The sequence below is a fragment of the Bos grunniens genome, chromosome 2, assembly GCF_055505025.1.
Source record: "Bos grunniens cultivar Pamir isolate PY7600 chromosome 2, Bosgru_T2T1.0, whole genome shotgun sequence".
Taxonomy (NCBI): Eukaryota; Metazoa; Chordata; class Mammalia; order Artiodactyla; family Bovidae; genus Bos; species Bos grunniens.
Genome location: NC_141166.1, coordinates 21,101,428 through 21,121,874, shown reverse-complemented (window position 1 = coordinate 21,121,874; position 20,447 = coordinate 21,101,428). Strand labels below are relative to the sequence as shown.

General features: G+C 33.3%; 1 protein-coding gene across 12 annotated transcripts in view; it reads left to right on the top strand.

Annotated features, from left to right (window-relative positions):
* The window catches only part of AGFG1 (ArfGAP with FG repeats 1), a 74,461-nt gene extending 54,919 nt beyond the window's left edge, over nt 1-19,542 (top strand). For 2 of the 12 annotated variants that reach the window (XM_086337589.1, XM_086337682.1), the window contains 10 exons: nt 3,141-3,260; nt 3,910-3,981; nt 5,097-5,306; nt 6,378-6,558; nt 9,156-9,235; nt 9,453-9,545; nt 14,948-14,995; nt 16,865-17,023; nt 17,888-17,979; nt 18,850-19,542. In XM_086337589.1, coding sequence (XP_086193715.1) covers nt 3,141-3,260; nt 3,910-3,981; nt 5,097-5,306; nt 6,378-6,558; nt 9,156-9,235; nt 9,453-9,545; nt 14,948-14,995; nt 16,865-17,023; nt 17,888-17,979; nt 18,850-18,909 — 1,115 coding nt within the window. In that variant the 3' untranslated portion in view covers nt 18,910-19,542. The remainder of the gene's footprint in view (nt 1-3,140; nt 3,261-3,909; nt 3,982-5,096; nt 5,307-6,377; nt 6,559-9,155; nt 9,236-9,452; nt 9,546-14,947; nt 14,996-16,864; nt 17,024-17,887; nt 17,980-18,849) is intronic. The other 10 variants (XM_086337687.1, XM_086337638.1, XM_086337608.1 and 7 more) reach the window with 9 other exon arrangements.
* The last annotated feature ends 905 nt before the right edge of the window (nt 19,543-20,447 follow it).

Here is a 20,447-nt window from a genome sequence, read left to right as displayed (position 1 = left end):
GGCGGATGTTCTGTAATCTCCTGTTGCCACGTGGAAATGCGGGCTCAGGGTTCCTAATATATTGATTCTTTTAAGAGAAGCAAGAAATCTTGTTGAAATGCTCTCTTTAAATGTTAGGAATTGATGAAAATAATCTAAAATATTGTATAGATGGAATGAAGTCTGTTATCTGGATTTGATGAGAGTTGCTGGCTGCTATCCTCTGGTCTCTACATTTTTATTTTGTTTTTTCCTTTTACATGAGTCTGTATTGCTCACTAAAGTGTAAAGACATCTCTGGGCAAGATTCAGGCTCGTTGACTTAGTACCTTAAATTCTAAACTGAGTTGACCCTTTTGTACTTTTTGAATAAGAGTATATAAAAAGCATTCTTTACTATTTTGTCACATTCTTTTTAGTCTGGATTTCTTTGTGTAGAAGTTGTTTGAGGTTCTAGATAGTTTTTGTTTATTGTATTATCAGTGTTTAATTCCAAAGTTGTGTTTATCAGAGTTTCATTCCATAACACTTATAATTTTTAAAATGTACTGTAAAAAGTTGTTGAAAACAGTGAGTAGATTCAGTATCTACAAATAAGAACTGATAGAAGTATTACAAAATCCTGTTTTGTTGTAACGATTAGGTATTTGATTAGTTCGTTTGGTGCTCTGGTTGGAAAATTATAGATATGATAAAATAGACTTGATTAGCAAAATGGATAGCATTGAACTAATTTTTTTCCTTATGTTTAAAGCATGTGAAATGTAAGTTTTTCCCATATGATGTTCTAAATATGTTAAATGTTCAGTATATGTTATTATAGACTACATAGTCATATATATTTGAGATTATAAGCCACAAACTAGCTTAGGGACCCATTCCTTTTTCTACAAGGGACAGATGTATTTCATTTGTTGTTCTCAACCGAATAGCTAAGGGTTCCAAAAACTTGGAAACTTGCCTTTTGGAATATAATCTACTCTGAATTTGAGAACTTCGTATATCATGCTCTCTTTTCATTTGGTTTACAGTTGTATTATCTGTTTTCGCCTTAATAAACTTATTTGTCTTTTAGAATTTTCTTTGGATTAGCATTTTAAAGCTGATAAATTATTCATTTTTTTTTATAAGTTGTAGAATCATAGTGTTGGTTTTATTAGTAGAGGCCATCTAATGAGTCTTCTCATATTGTTAGTAAGAATACCTGTAGCACCAGAACAATGAGGGACTAATCCAAGGGTTTACAATTTCTTATGTTAAGATGGAGTTGTTTGACTCTTAGATTCCCTTTTCACTAAACTGCACTTGCTTATGGTGTTGTCAGCAATGTGTCAGTAAACTGTGTTTAACCTTATATATAATTTAAACTGGTGTAGATACTTGTTTCAAAATATTTTTCAAGAAATTAATTAAAACATTTTTTAATCTATTAGTATTTTTTTATTATATGTATTTTGAGGAAAGTAAAATTTCAGCCTGTAAAGTTGACTTTTATCTTATTAAGTAAAAACAGACAAAATAATGTAGGGAGTCCAGAAAATACAGAATTTATGTTGTTAAGCAGTCTTTTAATTTAGGTACTTCTGTGTGGTATTTGAGGGCCAAGACAATTGGTTTTAAAAAGGTTTTCAAGAGCAAAGTGGGATAGCACTCCACATGTCAGAAGTGGTAGATTGGCACAGATGTGTAGGACAAGGGGGTCTGATCTTCTTTATGTACATGTCCCCCTGCTCATTACCATACCCATTTAGATTAAAAAAAAAAAAAAAAAACAGCAGTTACAGGAGATGCTGTAAGTTTTGCTGATTTTCTTCCTAGAATAATGTTTTACTTTGTTAATAGACAGTTTTTTTGCTTAGTGACTTCTTTTGGCTTGTTACCTCTGAGCCACCAGGGAAGCCCAAGTAGAGTACAGACTCACTGAAAAAGCTTGGCAAGTTCAGGACATGATATCTACCTGAAATCTCATTACTTCCATTGAACTAAAACACAGATTTTGTATGCACATGATATCATGTTTAACGAAATTACCACATGAAGATATATCTGGAATTTATTAACCTATTTATCGTGTTGACTTTGCTATAAGTATTTTGTATAAGGCTAAATATTCTTTACATGATTTTTTTTAATGGCTACATTATGTTCCATCGTGTGATTTTCCTTAAGTAATCCCTAATTACTGGCCATTTGAGTTTCTAATTTTTCATTATTGTAAAAAATACATTGTTTAGCTATTAGAATTAGCTGTATGCTTATTTGTAGTAGTTTTACAAAAACTGCCTAGAAATAGAATTGCCTGCCAAGGTATTTAAAGTGGTTCACTCACTTTGTTGGACATCCTTTTCATTTTCATTCATCCATTTAGCATTCACTTTCCTGCATATCAACCACTTCTTATTCTTATCTTATCCTCTGTAAAAATCTTATCCAGCATCTGTTTTGGCCTTTAAAAAAGTCTTGTTTTACCTTACATATTAACTTTATAGAAGCCTAGGACTTTGCTGTTAGATTGGTTACCAGTTGGGAAAAGCCAGTTGGTCTTTTTCAGTAGGTTTGATGTGTATTTATGGTATAATTTTTACTAGTTTTTATTGTTTCTTAAGTTAATATGTGTTTTAAAATGACAGGCTAATACGAGTTTCTTCAGTTTATTTGATGATCATGTCCATCTTTTTGTATACTTGCTTTTTTTTTTAAAGTATGCTATGATGTAACATAGTTGCAAGCTTAAAAACAACAAAAATTTTTAATGTAATCAAGCCATTTTCATATGATTCATGTAACTGGTGAATCACCATTTTAAATCTCAATTTTCCAAATGTATCCTGTATCCCACATCTCTCTGCTTTACTGAAACTTGTGTTATTTAGTGCTGTTAATTCAGAGATTCCTTTAATAGAGTCACTTTATAGTACTATTTGTGATGCCATTCAAAGGCTATTTGTGTACAAATTTATCATTGTACTGGATGCCCTTTGATGAATTGCTTGCGATTGGGTGAAATAAACATTTGTAGAACTTAAAATCTGATTTCTAAATGAATTTTCTTTAAGTTATGAAACATGGAAACTTTCATAAAATTCTTAAACTCATTTATCATATTTTTCATTTATAGTTTTCATTATTCATTAACATGTATTATTCCTTACCATTTACAGCTCAGAATTCTGCAAATGCAGATTTTGCAAACTTTGATGCATTTGGACAGTCTAGTGGTTCGAGTAATTTTGGAGGTTTCCCCACAGCAAGTCACTCTTCTTTTCAGCCCCAAACTACAGGTAGAGCCTCTCCAGCATTATGATTAAATGTTTACTTTAAAAAATAGAATACAACTCTGTAGATATAGTTTTGGAAAATTATTCTAAACTTAAATTCTGTGATTATCTGGTTTTAAAATAGTTCTGTATTACAAAGCTCTGGGGAAACCTGAAATCTTTATATTTTTCTTTATTTGTTTTTCTGGACACTAGTGTTTTGTCTAATTCACATCTGTTCTCCTTTTCCTGCACGTGAATCTTTCTTAAATTTCTTACACAAGGAGACATAAAAGTATTAATAGTTTTTTAGGTTCACAAAATACGTTTTGATTTAATTTAGGCTCTAAATAAAGGAAGCTAGTTAATTTACTTCCATAGAACTAAAAATGTAAGTAATTTTCAGGGCAACAAGCTTCAGAAAATAATTGGTTGAGTAGATTATTTAATAATCACTTTGGTAAACTTCAAATAGTTTTCTGTGCAGGAATTGGTCTTTAAACATTGAATACATAAACTGTATTATTTTCAGAAACTCATTGAACCTTTGTTTAGATCTTTGGCTGATTGCTTTTCTTTCAACTTTTAACTCTGTATTGTCTTAAAGCCTTTTCTTTCAACTTTCTTTTTCTTTCTTTAAATTTCATCATTTACATAATTTCTGGCTGTCCAGCATTTAGAATGCTTTCATCTAGCTGCAGTTTTGGTGAATTTACTTCAGCTTTTCCTCTCCAGGCTTCCAACAGTAAGTTCTGTTGTCAAGTAGGCATCTTTTACTAATTTGTAAGTTTAATGGTATATTTTATAGGTTTTTCAGTTATAGCATTTTAATCATCTTTTCATGATAATTCTCCATAAATTCACACTTTTACTCTCCTCACTATTGCTAAACTCGGAGAACACAATAGTGTACAGTAACAGTTGCTTTAATAATTGTTTTTATTAATTTGAAGTAACTTTCTTCATACAGATTTTAAAAACTTAGTATGTGCTTTGTTCACCAGTTCCTTTTAACAGATCACAGTCTTTTAAATACAGACATTATTTAGTTTTAATCAAAAACAAATAGAGTTTAATTTCTGTAAGACATGTATTTGTTTTAGAATGTATAAACAACTAATTGATGGAAAGTGTTGTTGCTTTTTTTTTTTTAATAAGGTGTAATCTTTCTGTTTCTGAAATGCCTTTAAGTGCGTGTTGCTCTCAGTTTAATCTATAACTGCATATACATGTTACTGCATATATATCTACTATCTTGATTACTGAAACTAATGTGTAGGTATAAAGAACAAACATCAAAAGTATAGCATCAGAAGCATAGAATGAATATATACTGTTTTTTTAGTATTTTGGTAGTATGTTAGGGAAGATTTAGAATATAGAACAGTCTTTAAAATCTTAGTATGATAAAATGTAATATTTATATTATTTATAATTATGTGCTCTTATTTTTTCCTTGAAATATATGTTAGCATAATTTTACTTGTAATTTAATTTGTAGTGTTGTGTGTACATTAAATTATTATGTGGAATTGAGTAGTAGCTCTTCAAGTACAATAAAACTGAGTAGCATGGAGACTCTCCTGTGAATTATTGTGTTCTTTCCGGGATAGGTAATTACACAATTACACATAGGAACTTGTTGACCTGTATGTTGTCAGGACCTTTGAAAATCTAGTTTTGCACATTGTGAATAGTCCTGTGTAGATGATTCAAGTTGAATGCCATTTGCCAGTTTTTACTTTTAAGATTTTAGGATTGCTTATAGGAAACTTAGTTTAGGAAGAAATGATCATATAATCTATCAAAGGATATTGGGCAAGTCTAGCAGTTTCAAGTTTTCTGTCTATTTTATTACAGGTGGAAGTGCTGGATCAGTAAATGCTAATTTTGCTCATTTTGATAACTTCCCCAAATCCTCCAGTGCTGATTTTGGAACCTTCAATACTTCCCAGAGTCATCAAACAGCTTCAGCTGTTAGTAAAGTTTCAGCAAACAAAGCTGGTCTACAGACTACAGACAAATATGCGGCACTTGCTAATTTAGACAATATCTTCAGTGCTGGGCAAGGTATCAAGCTTTAAAGAAAAGAATACAAATTTGTGTATTAAGCTGTCTTCTACATTTGGTTGTATTTATTAAATTATGAGGATGCTTTTCTTCATTGTGTATAGGTTTTATCTACATTAAATGTTCGTGACTATTTAGCACATTTTGCATCTGAAATAACCACACGGTAGAAAGCCTAGAAACTAGTTTGTAAACTTCCAGATTTAAAAGAAAATAATTGACAAAAATTTAATTTTGTCTTAGCATGCTTTATTGTTCTAAAGGCCCAAAAGGCCAAGAGATGACTAGAGGATTATTTGGTGGTTTCTATGATGTATTAATTGTGAACTATTTTCTATGACTATTTTAGTATTTATTTAAATACTAAATACTAAATGCAGTGTATTTTTATACCCAGTTATGGTCGTAAGGCTAGTATTTTTGCCTCTCAAAGTGCATAGTGTAGTAAGAAGAACAGCTGGGGTCTGCTTTCAGACTGGATTCTGCATCCTGATCTCTGAGCATGATTTCTCATCTCCCCTCCAAGAGTAATAGAAATAGCATTCGACTTAAAAAGTTGTGTCGTATGTGTTACTGCATGAGTGGTATTTAGAACAGCGTCTGGCGCATAGTAAGTGTCACTTATTACTTATTACTCTTACTTATCTTAGTACTATCTCTTAATTTTTTTGTAAACAACCCTGGGAAGATGATATTGTTAATAGATTGAGTTCACATAGATCCAGCATTAAATGAGTGTATATGTGTGCTTGATTGAGTTGTCCCCATCTTGCAGATTTAATGTAGCACTTTGAGAATTTCCTTAATATAACCTAGACATGTCATTGGTACTGGGTCTTAGTTTTTATTTCAGACAGAGTACTTAATTTTTTACAGAGCGGAATGTATAACACTAAACTTGTCCAGTATTTTATGGAGTATTTATTAGGTAAGACTCTAGAATCATGTCCATTTATTTGCTAAGCTCCAAATCAGTTTTAAATTCACACATCATGGCAAATGCTGTTGGTAAGTTGAAAGGATAAGCGTAAGTTAAAGTCTTTGATTTAATTTGTTTTTGTTTGTTCATAGGTGGTGATCAGGGTAGTGGGTTTGGGACCACAGGTAAAGCTCCTGTTGGTTCTGTGGTTTCAGTTCCCAGTCAGTCAAGTGCATCTTCAGACAAGTATGCAGCCCTGGCAGAACTGGACAGTGTTTTCAGCTCTGCTGCCACCTCCAGTAACGCATATACTTCCACAAGTAATGCTAGCAGGTAGCTTGTCATTGTCTTGTGTTTTGTATTTGAAACTTTTTTTCAACTTTGAATAATAGTGTTGTTAAGTAATCACTATTTGGGGCTTAATCTAAAAGATTCTTGAATATTTTCCTAAGTTTGAAGAAAGTTACAAGTTTACATTTTTTAATTAAAATATACTTCTTGAGTAATTACCATAGGGGATTTACCATCGTTTTATATTTTTTATTTAATCAAAAGCACCTTTTCTCCTTGAATGCTGAAATGTAATTTAGAGTATATACACATCTTGAAATGGATGTGGTAAATTGTTAAATACAAATTTAATTATACTCAGAGAATCCATTTACAGAATTACTTACTTTTAAGGTACAGTTCTTAGTCATGAAGATTAAACACTGAAAGTAACATGTTGTAGCCTGAGTTGTAAGTAAAGTTTTAGAAAGATTTGCACCAGAACCCAAAATTAGTCCTATATCTTTTCTGTCTTACTGGTATTTATAAATAGGTGTGTCTGTTACAGTGTTTGTATATGTCTGGTGTAGGGAGTTCTTGGCAGAAGAGAGTCTACCACATTTTAAAAACATTTGATCTTTAAAAACTCTAGTTTTTTGACTTCTTTTTGGGTCAAGGAAGCAGACCCAGAAGTATAGGTAACTTATCTGTACAATGTCTTACCCTTGATTTTCCATTCCTATAGATTGTCTCTTTTATCCGAGTAACTTTTTTTTCCCTTTTAGCACCTTTTCCAGAAAAAAATGATAGAATTGCAACACTAGTTAGTTGGGCTTATTCTCCAGGAACAAATTTTCTGTGTGGCAGATGGGAAAAATTGAATCCAAAGAATAAAATTCAGAGTGTTTCTGTATATTTGCTTTACTAATATTGACTACATTAGACATAAAAAATAGTGAACTATAGCGAGGTGGCCATAAAGTCTGGAAACACAGGTATATGTAATGAAATGGTTTATTGGTATTACATTATAATCATAAGTGGTCCCCAGAGTATAACACATGGAATATTTGAAGTAGCTAAGACCCATTCCAAAGGTCTGTGAGGTTAAAACTAAATTCAGAATAATTCGGAGTGGTTGTTTGTGTTTTCATTAATCGACGTTTGTATTGATGGTATAGAAACTCTTAATAGGTAAGACTTGATGGTGACTTAGCATTGAATTATGGCTCCAGTGCCAAGCTGTACAAGCAGTCATCTAATAGTCATTCCTTGCTACCACACATTCAGTTTTAATTAGGAATATTTTTGATTCAGTTTTTATTATGAATATGCTTGATGAAGCAGTGTAAAGGAATTTAATTTTATTAAGTCTAGACCCTTAAACATGTCTTAATTTGCTGTGTATTGAAGTATGGTATGCATCAAGTAGTTCTGCTGTATACTGAAGTATAAAGCTGTCTTGAGGAAAATCAACTTGTATGGTTTTTTGAGTTGTGGAATGAACCAGCTACTTGTTTTATGGAACACCATTTTTTTCTTGAAAGTATGATTGCTAAACAAACCATGGTTATTCAGATTTGGATATTTGTTAGACATTTTTTCAAAAATAAAATTTTTAAGTCTGTCAATTTAGGGAAAACAATGGCTAAAATACACACTCTCTCAAGCAACTAAGTAGAATTTTGGAAAATTCATTAGCCACCATGAATCTTCCTATTGCTTTTCTGATGAGATGGATGGTGATATTAATGATTGTTGTTTTTTTATTTTGCATAAGGAAATATATTGACATTTTGAAGATTGGCATCAAGTATTTTCCAAATGATACAAAAGTAGTAAAAGATTCATTTAAAGTGTAAGATAGACTACTGGATGTTACTTTAAGAGAGTACATCAAAGTTCATTGATAGGGTTTCAGATTCCATATCACAGCTGTTGTCAAGTCGCGAAGTTATGTCCAACTTTGAAACCGCATGTACTGCAGCATGCCAGGCTTCCGTGTCCTTCACCTGTCTCCAGGAGTTTGCTCAAACTCATGTCCATTGTGCTGATGATGCTATCCAACCATCTCATCCTCTGTCCTTCCCTTCTCCTCTGTACAGATATGAGAGTTGGACCATATTGCAGCTAACCTTTAGGAAACTGTAACTGTTGTTTTTGGAATGATATCAAGCAAGATATACATAGTTATCTGGAAAAGGTGTTAAAATTCTCCTGTTTTGTTCAACCGTGATGCCACGTGAGGCCAGTTTTCTCTTCATAATGCACCAAGCTAAACAACGTATCACAACAGATTGATCATCTATTAAGCCAGCCATTAAAGACATTTGTAAAAGTATCAGATACGAATGGCTTTATTGTTATTTTCAAATGAATTAAAAATTCTTAAATTTCTGTTTTAATTGGTGTACTATATATTGGTAGTTATAGCATCTTGAAGCTCTTTGGGGTTCTCATTTTTTTTAGAATATAAATGAATTCTAAGACTTAAAAGTTTGAGAGCTGAATAAAAAAAACAAAACAAAAAGGTTGAGAGCTGATGTGATACATGATATGTTCAATATTATTTTTTCCATATTTTATGGCAACCCTGTTATTAGATTACCTTTGCTCTTTTCCCCTCTCAAAATATGAATTCTTTCAATACTTGTTTTCAGTAATGTTTTTGGAACAGTGCCAGTGGGTGCTTCTGCACAGACACAGCCTGCGTCTTCAAGTGTGCCTGCTCCATTTGGAGGTATGTGTTTCTGGTATACATATTGGTTTTTATATGGAGTCCAAATATATGTATACATTGTATTGCATTTTCTTAGGGATACCAGAAGATGATCAAAGCACCAGTTTATTATCAGAAAGCTCTAATTTTCTATCTTCATAAATATATGAACAAATACTTTAAGTAATTGAATACAAATGCATTAGGATTTTATAGTGTATCTTATAATTTTTTAAAGCTACACCTTCCACAAATCCATTTGTTGCTGCTGCTGGTCCTTCTGTGGCATCTTCTACAAATCCATTTCAGACCAATGCCAGAGGAGCGACAGGTAAGAAATGTAAATTACAGAACACTAAACTTTGGGAAAGGTGTATATCGCAAAGACACTATGTGAAGAACATTAGAAAATAAGGTTCCTTTCTTACCGAAGTGACTGTGAAGTGGATTAGTTTCGTCTATGAAAACATATGCTAGCTGAAAGTTTATAGAATCCTATAACCTAATAGTTGAAAATGGACCATGGAAGTTACCTAGCACCCACCACTGAAAGATTTTACTTTTTAGGTGTGGAATCAAGCATAGAGATGAGAGTTAAAGCCTTGACTTCACACTGCCAGTTCATGACAGAGGTGGTACTTGAACATTATAATTCTGACTTATTTGTTGACTAGGTTTCACAATTATTGATTATAACTCAATTGAAAAAATGTGTCAGTTTTTTTCCTTTGCTTGGGATTGCAAGGAATGGATGGATTTTATTATTGATACATGAGATCTTGATAACGAGGAATTTTTCCAGTGTGTATCTCTTTTAGGGTTATTAACATTTTTGAGGGGGTTGTTGAAACTGGTTTAATTTGGGATATAATAATTTGAATATTTTCTCTTTTTATAATTTTTTTTAAAAATCCTCTTTATCCTTCCCCCTCTTTTTTCTATTTGATTCATATTGTAAGCTAGCCACATATTTCTTATACTTTGCCTCTTTGATTTTTGTCTTATTACCCTGAACACCAGAGATATTTGCCAGTACCTTGGAATGTTGGCAGGTGCATGTGGTATGACCCAGTACCCATTAAGCTGAATTTGTCCATTTTTAGATTTAGATAACTTTAGAACTAAAGCCTTAAGGTTGACTTATAGCATATGTTGATGGGATATTTTGAGAGAGTAAGGTGCTTTACATCACAATAAATTTGCACCATTAAGAATTACTAATTACTAGCACATCTTTTTGTCATTGGCAAGGTTGAGAACTGTAATATTGGAAGTTTGAACCATAACTTCCATTTTCATATAATGTCTTCATTCATAATCTGTTGCTATCTCACAGAATGTATGTTATATAAGTATTTGAATTTTGCACGTAATTTGTAATGATTTATTTTCATTCAAATACATATAAATACACTATGCTTAAACATAATCAGTGATTATTTCAGATTTCTGTTGTGTTTTGGACAAAATATACTATTCATCACTAATGATGTATATAATATTTCTGTTTCTGAGCATATTATTTTGACTTCATGGAATGAATTTTTAAAATGTCTAATGATATGGTATTTTGTACATTGTCTCATTTAGTCCTCTTAACTCTCATCAGATGTTTTAATCACTCTTACAGCTGAGATGACTGAGGCTCAGGGAAGTTAAGTGTATATGTTTTGGATAGAGCCAGATCTGTGTTCAAATCCTGGTTTAGCATTTACTCTAAAAATGCTTTCTGTATATTATTTTCTTAATGAATGGAGAAAAAGTGATAGGAAAATACATTATTTGCAGTAATAATAATAACTGTTGAGATGTTTATAGCTATTATAACCCCATTTGACAACTGAAGGATGGAAACATATTATACCTTGATCATGCTGATCTAACTCCTCTGAACTTTATTGTCTTTTTCTATAGAATGTGAACAGTATTCTCTGTCAGGGATATTGTGAGAATTAGATGATGCAGATCACCTTGCATCGTCTTTGCGTTACTGTATATAGTTGGGGTGTATGTGTGTGTGTTTAGTCACTCAATTGTGTCTGACTCTTTTTGACCCTATGGACTGTAGCCTGCCAGGCTCCTCTGTCAATGGAATTCTCCAGGCAAGAATACTATAGTTGTCATGGCCTCTTCCAAGGGATCTTCCCAACCCAGGAATTGAAGCTGCGTTTCTTACATCTCTTGCATTGGCAGGCAGGTTCTTTACCACTAGTGCCACTTGGGAAGCCCATGTACTTGGTAAATCATTCCTGTTATTTTTCTTTTGTGATTGTACCTCCAGACTGGTTCTGTTTATTAGAGTTGAGGATTATCACCCCCACACCCGCTGTTATTTAGAGTACAAAAGTCCTTAAAGTTAAGGTTCTATATAAGATGTGAAATAATGTAAAGTGTACAAATTATATCTTAAAAAGCTTGTTCAGATAATATAAAGTAGTTTTAATATTAGTCTAAGCAAAATTTATTGAAAGGTGAATCTAGTATGTCCACAAATTTTTATTTCAAGGTAAAATATCTTTTCTCTTGTAAACCATTTTGATTTATCACATTGGTCATCTTATTGAATTGACTGAGTCAAAGTAAGTGTTAACTATGTAATGTGTTTCTGTTGAAGCTGAAATATAAACAACATTTTGACAAATACACTATGCTTAAGTACTTTCAGTGTTCTATATCATCAAACTTAATATTAGTTCTTTAGGAAATATGTTTTGTTGTTCTCATATATTAGTATTGTTAAATTCCATTTGAGGTAGCTTTTGAAAGAGGTATTAAATAATAGTTCTATGCAAACTATTTAGAAAGTTTTGCTGATACATTTCTTTGTTAAAATGCACATCTTAACAATAATTTTTTTTCCTGCATTTAATAGCTTTTGGGCCTTCTTTTACCACATTATATAGAAACCTTCAAAAGGCTGGCCAATGTGGCCTAAGGCTTTTTTTTTTTTTAGGATTCTATAATATTTAGCATTCTATTTTTCTAGAGCCCTTGAACCCTTTAATTAATAAAGTTAATATAATTTTATAGTTTTCAGTTATTAGGACATTCTCTTAAAACTCTTTAAATCTCTCCTTTGCCCCTGAATGAGTACCCTTTATTTTCTGATATTCATTGAATGAATGAATGATTTTAAAAGTGTCTCATTTACCACCCCCTGCCCCAAGAAATAAACTTGTAGAAATGTAGAACCAAAAGAACCATGGTAGCATCTAGCCAAGCATCGCCATTTTATTATTTAGGTGGAGGCCAATTAGATGGATTTGCCTGATTAACCAATGACTAGTATTAATTAGTCAGTGGCACCCCACTCCAGTACTCTTGCCTGGAAAATCCCATGGATGGAGGAGCCTGGTGGGCTGCAGTCCATGCGGTTGCTAAGAGTCGGACACGACTGAGCTACTTCACTTTCACTTTTCACTTTCATGCATTGGAGAAGGAAATGGCAACCCACTCCAGTGTTCTTGCCTGGAGAATCCCAGGGACATGGGAGCCTGGTGGGATGCCGTCTGTGGGGTCACATAGAGTCGGACACGACTGAAGCGACTTAGCAGCAGCAGCAGTATTAGTCCCAGAGTGCTTCTATCTAAATCAGCACTATTTCCACTGGTGCCACTCATTTCACTTACAGGAAAGTAAATGAAATATATGTCCACACAAGAACTTGTATTACAAGTATTTACAGCAGCATTATTCCTAGTAGTCAAAGGTGGAAATGGTCTTGGCTCAACTGAGGTGGCTCAGTGGTAATCCGCCTGCAGTGCAGGAGATGGGGATTTGATCCCTGGGTCAGGAAGATCCCCTGGAGTTGGAAATGGCAACCCACTCCAGTATTCTTGTCTGAGAAATCCCATGGACAGAGAAGCCTAGCAGGCTCCAGTTCATGGGGTCTCAAAAGAGTTGGACACAACTGAACACGGAAACATCCCAGGTGAACATCCACTGATGAATGGATAAAGCAAATGTGTATAGCTGTACAGTGGAGTTTTTTTGATAATAAAAAGTGAAAAGTAATGATATGTACTGATACATGGTACAGCATTGATGCATCTAGAAAACAGCAGGGAAAATAAAGGATGCTAGTCACAAAATGTCATATAATGTGTGATTCTATTTATAACCTGTCCAGAATACTGGACAAACCTATAGAGACAGAAAGGAGATGGGGCAAAATGGAGAGCTGATAGGTGTGAAATTTCTTTTAGTGAGAGGTGTGTGAAAATGTTCTAAAATTAAATTGTGATGATGGTTGTACACCTGGTGAATGTGTTTTTTAAAAAGAACAAAACACTGAATTTTACCCTTTAAGTTGACAAATTGTATGATACATGAATTATATCTCAAAAAGCTTGTTAAAAACAAGTCTAAAATATTTTGATAGCAGCCCAGAACTAGGCATCAGTGTTACAGATTGAGTATTGCAATTACTACTAGTTAACAATCATTGTTGACTAAAAGTCAGGTTTTGCCAAAGCGTATTATGTAGAACACGTCTCCTGAGGTGATGTTATCACAGTGCTTCGTGGAAAGGGGTTCTGTGCCCAAAAGCATATGGGAAGTGCTGAGTTAATAACACAAAGTTGAACCAGTATTATTAATGCACGATTTCTCAGAGCTTGTAACATGCTCTAAGAAAGGAGATAAACATAAAGTGACCAAGCCTGTTTATCACAGAACCCTTCTACCTCAGTCAACCTTTTGTTGAATGTATAAGAAGCTATAAACAGCATCTTTTAAGTTAGCAAGAAAAAAGAACAGATTCATTGAATATTTACTCTTTAGTACTTTTAATCACAGCAGCTTTGTAAATTAGGTATTACTGTATCTGCCTCTCCATCCCTTGTTTTCAAATGAGGATACTGAGGCTTAAAGAAGTTGTAGTGTCCTATAATTAGAAAACAACAGACCCAAGACTCAGAACCACTTTCGTATCTCAGTTGTTGTTTTTCCCCAAATTTAGTTAGTTAAGTGTGCTTCTTTAAAATGTGTGGACATGTATTTTTAGAAACAGTCCCACTTGGTATAGTTCAAACAGTGGTTCTAGTACTTAACCTAAATTTGATTTCTGTTGAGAACTTTTCTTTACGTATAACCTGTCTGACCTCAGTCATGCAGGTTAAGATCTGCATGGGATGAATTTCTCTTTTCTCTCTCTTTTTAGCCATCATATTTTAAACTGAAAGTGCTGCTCACCTTTCTTATGGAGTCCACTGACTAATTTTCCCTGAATAATTTGTTCCCTTGAGTTGTCTTTACTAGTTTCTAGTTAATGTAGAGTTGAAAATAAAACAAACATTATTCAGGTGCTTTCTCTGAGATTTGACTTTTTAAATGCTAAAAGGTAGATACTAGATCATTTTAGGTGATTCTATGAATAGCATTTTTGGGAGTAACTGCTGAGGCCTAGAAAATCATTTTATGTATATTGTTGCATCTTCACATGAAAAAAAATGTTAGTGTTTATTTAAAAGTTGTATTTCATAAATGTTTCTTTGTTTGATATTTGTTTTTCTGGTATTATTCTAATCTCTTTGTTTCAAACACTGTAAATACTAGTATCATGAATATAGTTGAAGTAAAGACTCTGGGTGCGTTTTTATGTTTATTCTTATGCTATCTCCTTTGTAAGTGTATTCTAATTTTAGAATTTTTTAATGAAATAAATTTACTTTTATTTCGACAATAGTTACTCATAAGTTAATTGACACTGGTCTCTTTATGGCTTTCCATAAGGCCTTTCTGGAGCAATGCATTCTCAAGTGTTTCCTCACGCTCATTTTGGTAGGTGGCCACAGCTAATATCTAGGTTTGTGTGGCAATTTGTCTACCTGCTTGTGGAAGCTTCTGCTAGTGTTCTGGATCCCTGCATGTGAAGTTAAGTTTTTTCCATGTTTTAAAATGGAGTGGGCATGGATGTGTGGCATTGGGAATAACTTATATTTACTTTATAGTTACATGAAAATCTTCTGTGGTAATTTATGTTTTAATATTGAAAAGCATATTGCTTACCTCCATGGTCACAATAGAATGTTAATAGCTTTTTTGATTATTTTTCTTAAGTTTGAATTCATAGTACTTTGAGTGACACACCTTTTCTATGTACCAAACCATTTTACCACATTATTCCATGGAGTTTGGCTTTGCTTAACTGTAGCCAACTTTTGCTTTATACTGCTTTCTTAAAAAGTGAGCTGTCAAAGTTATGTCAGTGTATTGTTGTCTGTTCTGAAACCCTTCTGTTTCCCTTGCAGTGTGCTTATTATTCTTTAATTCACTTGCTTCCCAGTGGCTTAGTTTCCTTTTTCTTATGAATAATAAAAAGTAATATTTAAAATTTTACCATCTTAATTAGGTTCACTGAGGAGAATTGCACTGTTACAAATATAAGGATTATGAGAATTACTTTGAGCAACATCCATAACAGATTTTTAATTTTTTAATAAAAGATAATTCTATATAGCACGTGTAGTATTAATTTCAGTGCCTTAAGTCAGCATTCAAGTTGGTAATTTTTTTTTCTTAGAATCAGAAAATGCAGTGAATTATCTTGTTTGATAACATAGTGCTGAAAATGCTTTACTATGTAATTGCTAGTGTTCTGTATTAAAAGCAACATTGTTGGCTCTTCTTTCCTAGAACATATAGTTGAAAGCTTCTGTTTTGAATCATTAGGAAAAAGTAATATATCGTTCTGTTACTATGTGTGTTTTTATATGAGTAATATAATAATGTGAATTTATAACTCATTGTAAGTGGGGGGTGATGGCAGCATACCGTGTGTGTGTGTGTGTGTGTGTGTGTGTGTGTGTGTGTGTGTAGCTGTAGTTCACACACAGATTTCCCCAACCTGTGAATGAGTGCTTCATTCCATGAAGTTATAGTGAGTAGATATGGCAGGCCATGGTAGTTATTGGGTAGTGTCATTAATCCCTACATTCTTTGCCTCTTTTAAGAAGGCCTGTTTCATTTTCTGTTCAGTTTTTGTGTACTTTGCCCCAGTTTCTATAACTCATTGGTCCTAATATTATGTTCCTTATACCCCTTATGCAAAGAAATCTTGGTTTATTTATACTTTTCAAAAAAGGAATGAGAGTCTATATAGTTTAATTGTGTTAATGTTTTTATTAGGATTATCCCCCATCCATTTTTTGACTATGGTTACAAAGCTGCATAGGTTTTGAGTGGCCTGCTGCAGACCCTATTTCTCCTGTAAGTTTTATTTTTAAGTGAACTATTTTGCAGAGGTTTTTCCAGGAATACATATACTACATTATAGCAGACAGTTCACTAGATATAAATGTTTGACTATTTTACTATGTATAACAAAGCAAAACTTAAAAATATATATACTAGTATATTCACATGCAATACATGTGAATTGCATGATGATGGACTTTAAAAGTAGACTGCTATTTAGACTCATTTATATAATTACTTTGGGAGGTTTACTTTTGATTTCAAATGATAGCTTTATAGCTTACATTCAACTGTATGGCACTAAAACTTGCTATTAAGTTTGTTGGAGTTTGGGGATTTAAAATACATCTTTCTATTTTGAAGGTAAATGATGTCTATTTTACATTGTTGAGTATGAGTATAGACAACCTCCGTTTTTGTTTGTAAGTGATCAGCCTTTCCTTCTCCCACCAGCGGCGACCTTTGGCACTGCATCCATGAGCATGCCTGCGGGCTTCGGGACTCCCGCTCCCTATAGTCTTCCCACCAGCTTTAGTGGCAGCTTCCAGCAGCCAGCCTTCCCAGCCCAAGCAGCTTTTCCTCAACAGACAGCTTTTTCTCAACAGCCCAATGGTAAGAGTTAACATTTGGCTGGTGCCAAGTTCATGGCATGTATCCTTTATCATAATTTGAATGTTTGGACAAAAGGATTTATCTAAAGAATGCTCTAGTGTTATGTACTGATTGTTTATTACACAGATATAGAAACCTTTGGTGAGTTAGGCCTCAGAAAATTGAGTGATTTAGTAAGTTTTTGTGACCAGATTATAGATTTGGGAGTAATCTGAAACTAAAGAGTACCTCTTCTTTCTCAGGATCTCCAGTATCTTTCTTGTATGTTCTGTGTTATAATATGCTTCTTGATTTTAAAAGGAAACTTGATAGACCTAGAGTGTTTGCTTTGCATTGGAGAATTGTTGATTTTGTTGCATTTATTGTATATATTTTGTTGTTTGTTGGTGGTGGTGGTGACATAGACTAAAGGTAACTGTATTGTAATTCGAGTTTGTTACTTTTTTTAGGAAGATTCACTAGAGAAAGTTTTCAGGTTTTGTTTCTGTTTTTGTTGTTGTAGTCTTTTTTGTTTGTTTTGGGTGGATTTTGTTTATTTTTTGGCCGTTCATTTGCTGAAGTTTGAAATCCTTGGGTCACATCCCCTCTTAAATAGTCAACAAACTCATCTTTTGATTAAATCCTTTGTCAGCAACTTACATAGCTGGGACAGACTGGAATTAACCATTTCTGGGGAATCGACATGTCTCTTTAAGACATGCCACTGAAATTTTTAACTTACTTTGAAGAACATGAGACTCAACAAGTTAACATTGATTTTTTTAATTATTGTTGCTCTGGTGGGGATTTTTCTGAAACTCCTTGATTGTCGCTCAGAGGTATAGGTTATAATTGTTGGGTTTTTTTTTTTTTTTTTTAAACAAGGTGCAGGTTTTGCAGCATTTGGACAAACAAAGCCAGTGGTAACCCCTTTTGGTCAAGTTGGAGCTGCTGGAGTGTCTAGTAATCCTTTTATGGTAAGTGAGATGCAGTTTTAAGCACTTTGTAAGTAAGTCGTTGCGTTGTTTTCAGAGTGGGAAAAGCAGGATGTGATTCCTCCCAGATGCAAGATTGTACGAATCGAGGCAGCCATTGTGCACAATCTTTGTTGATTTAAGAAAACACATTAATCAGCTGGAAAGCAAAACGTTGACAGTAAACTATTGTAGACATGAAACTTCTGTGCTTTCTTATCAAAATTCTGCTTTATGAGAGGCTGCCGATTTAGTGACCAATGTGAAAAAGGAATCCTGCAGTCATTTGGTTTGTGTGGTAAATGTATTTTTTAGGACCAATCCCTTCTTGGAATCTGTTAACAGAATTATGTGAGGTAATGGATATAAAAGACACAACACAGTGCCTGGTAACCTATAGTTGTGTTACAGTATGTTGCTAAGAACAGTAATTGTTGTTCAGTCACTAAGTCGTGTTCTGACTCTTTATGACCCCACTGACTGCAGCGTGTCAGGCTTCCTGACCTTCATGGTCTCTCGGAGTTTGCTCAGACTCCTGTCCATTGAGTCGGTGATGCCATCCAACCATCCCATCCTTTGTTGCCTCCTTCTCCTTTCTTAATAATAGGAATGAATAAATATGGTTGCCAGTAATTATAAAACCCTAATCTAAATTGGAGAAGGAAACGGCAACCCACTCCACTACTCTTGCCTGGAAAATCCCATGGATGGAGGAGCCTAGTAGGCTACAGTCCATGGGGTTGCAAAGAGTCAGACATGACTGAGAGATTTCACTTAATAATACTTAATCTAAATACTATTAATTAAAAAAATATTATTATTTTCCCACACACTCTTGTCTGTCTATTTATTTTGTCTTATGTTTTCCTTTAGACTGGTGCACCAACAGGACAATTTCCAACAGGAAGCTCATCAACCAATCCTTTCTTATAGCCTTATATAGACACTTTACTGGAATGAACTTTTACATGGTCACATTACATCTCTCCGCCTCTTGCACTGTTGTCTTGTTTCACTGATCTTAGCTTTAAACACAAGAGAAGTCTTTAAAAAGCCTGCATTGTGTATTAAACACCAGGTAATATGTGCGAAACAGAGGGCTCCAGTAACAACTTTTAACCTGTGAATTGGCAAAAAAAAAAAAAAGTAGCGGTATCATGTATATTAAAAATTGGCTAATATTAAGTTATTGCAGATACCACATTCATTATGCTGCAGTACTGTACATATTTTTCTTAGAAATTAGCTATTTGTGCATATCAGTATTTGTAACTTTAACACATTGTTATGTGAGAAATGTTACTGGGGAAATAGATCAGCCACTTTTAAGGTGCTGTCTTAAATTGGGAAATGAATGACCTAAAATCACTTTAACCATTGCTACTGGAAAGTTACAAAGTCAAAATTGGAAGGTTTTAGTCATTCTTGAATTTTTCCTTTCTGAAGAGCTCTTCTGTTTATACATGCCTAAATTCTTTAAAAATGTAGAGGGATACCTGTCTGCATAATAAAGCTGATCATGTTTTGCAACAGTTTGCAGGTGAAAAAAATAAATACTAGAAAATATGCTATTGTTTTGTGTTCTTGCTGCAATGCCTTTACCAAAGTGGCCTTAAATATCAGTAGTGAATTGAGAACATCTTGAATTCTTAAATTAGAGTTTCAGAAGACTTCTAGTGACTAACTTTTATGTCTAAAAGCAAATTTTATAAAAAGGCCATGTAGAAAATTTATTAAAACTACTATGACTGCTATGTTTAGGAATATGTCAGTGGTAAAGCATTTAATGTAGCTTGTTAGATTCACTGTAATCCTTCTAATTTCTTTGCAACTTCTTAATTTTGTGAAAATTTGTATATATGAAGAATTTGCATGTATGTGTATTTACAAATTTTTTTAAGTATCTTGAATTCTCAGACTGCAAAAGGCTTATTTTAACTATTGATTTTTTAAAAAAAATATTGTCTTTGAATGTATTGGAAGCAGACATGCATTAACTGTGACATGATTGCACCTCAGTTTTTTTTCTTTGGACAAACTGATATTAATAGGACATTTGTTTATGTTCATTTCTAGGGGAAAGAAACTGGAACCCAGTGTTACCTTAAAGTTATAGAATACTTTGTTTAAAAAGGCAACGATACTAATGTTTAGTTATATCTTTATGTTAATATTCAGGTGAACTTGATTAAATATTTATATAATGCCTGATTCATCCAGTGATAATCTGGCAATCTCATCAAAACAGAACACAACTGAAAAACTTGTAATAGTTTTTGTTTTTTTTTTTAATGCCTTTGAGCAGCCCACAGAAGTCACACAGTCCATATGTTAGAGCTCATGTTTTTATGTGAAATTTTGATTATTAGATTTCCCAGACCGTGGCATATTAACAGTTCAGAAGTTATGGCTTGAAACGAAGGAGATAGAATGTATGACAAGCATACACTGTCCAAGACTAGTTAGTGTAG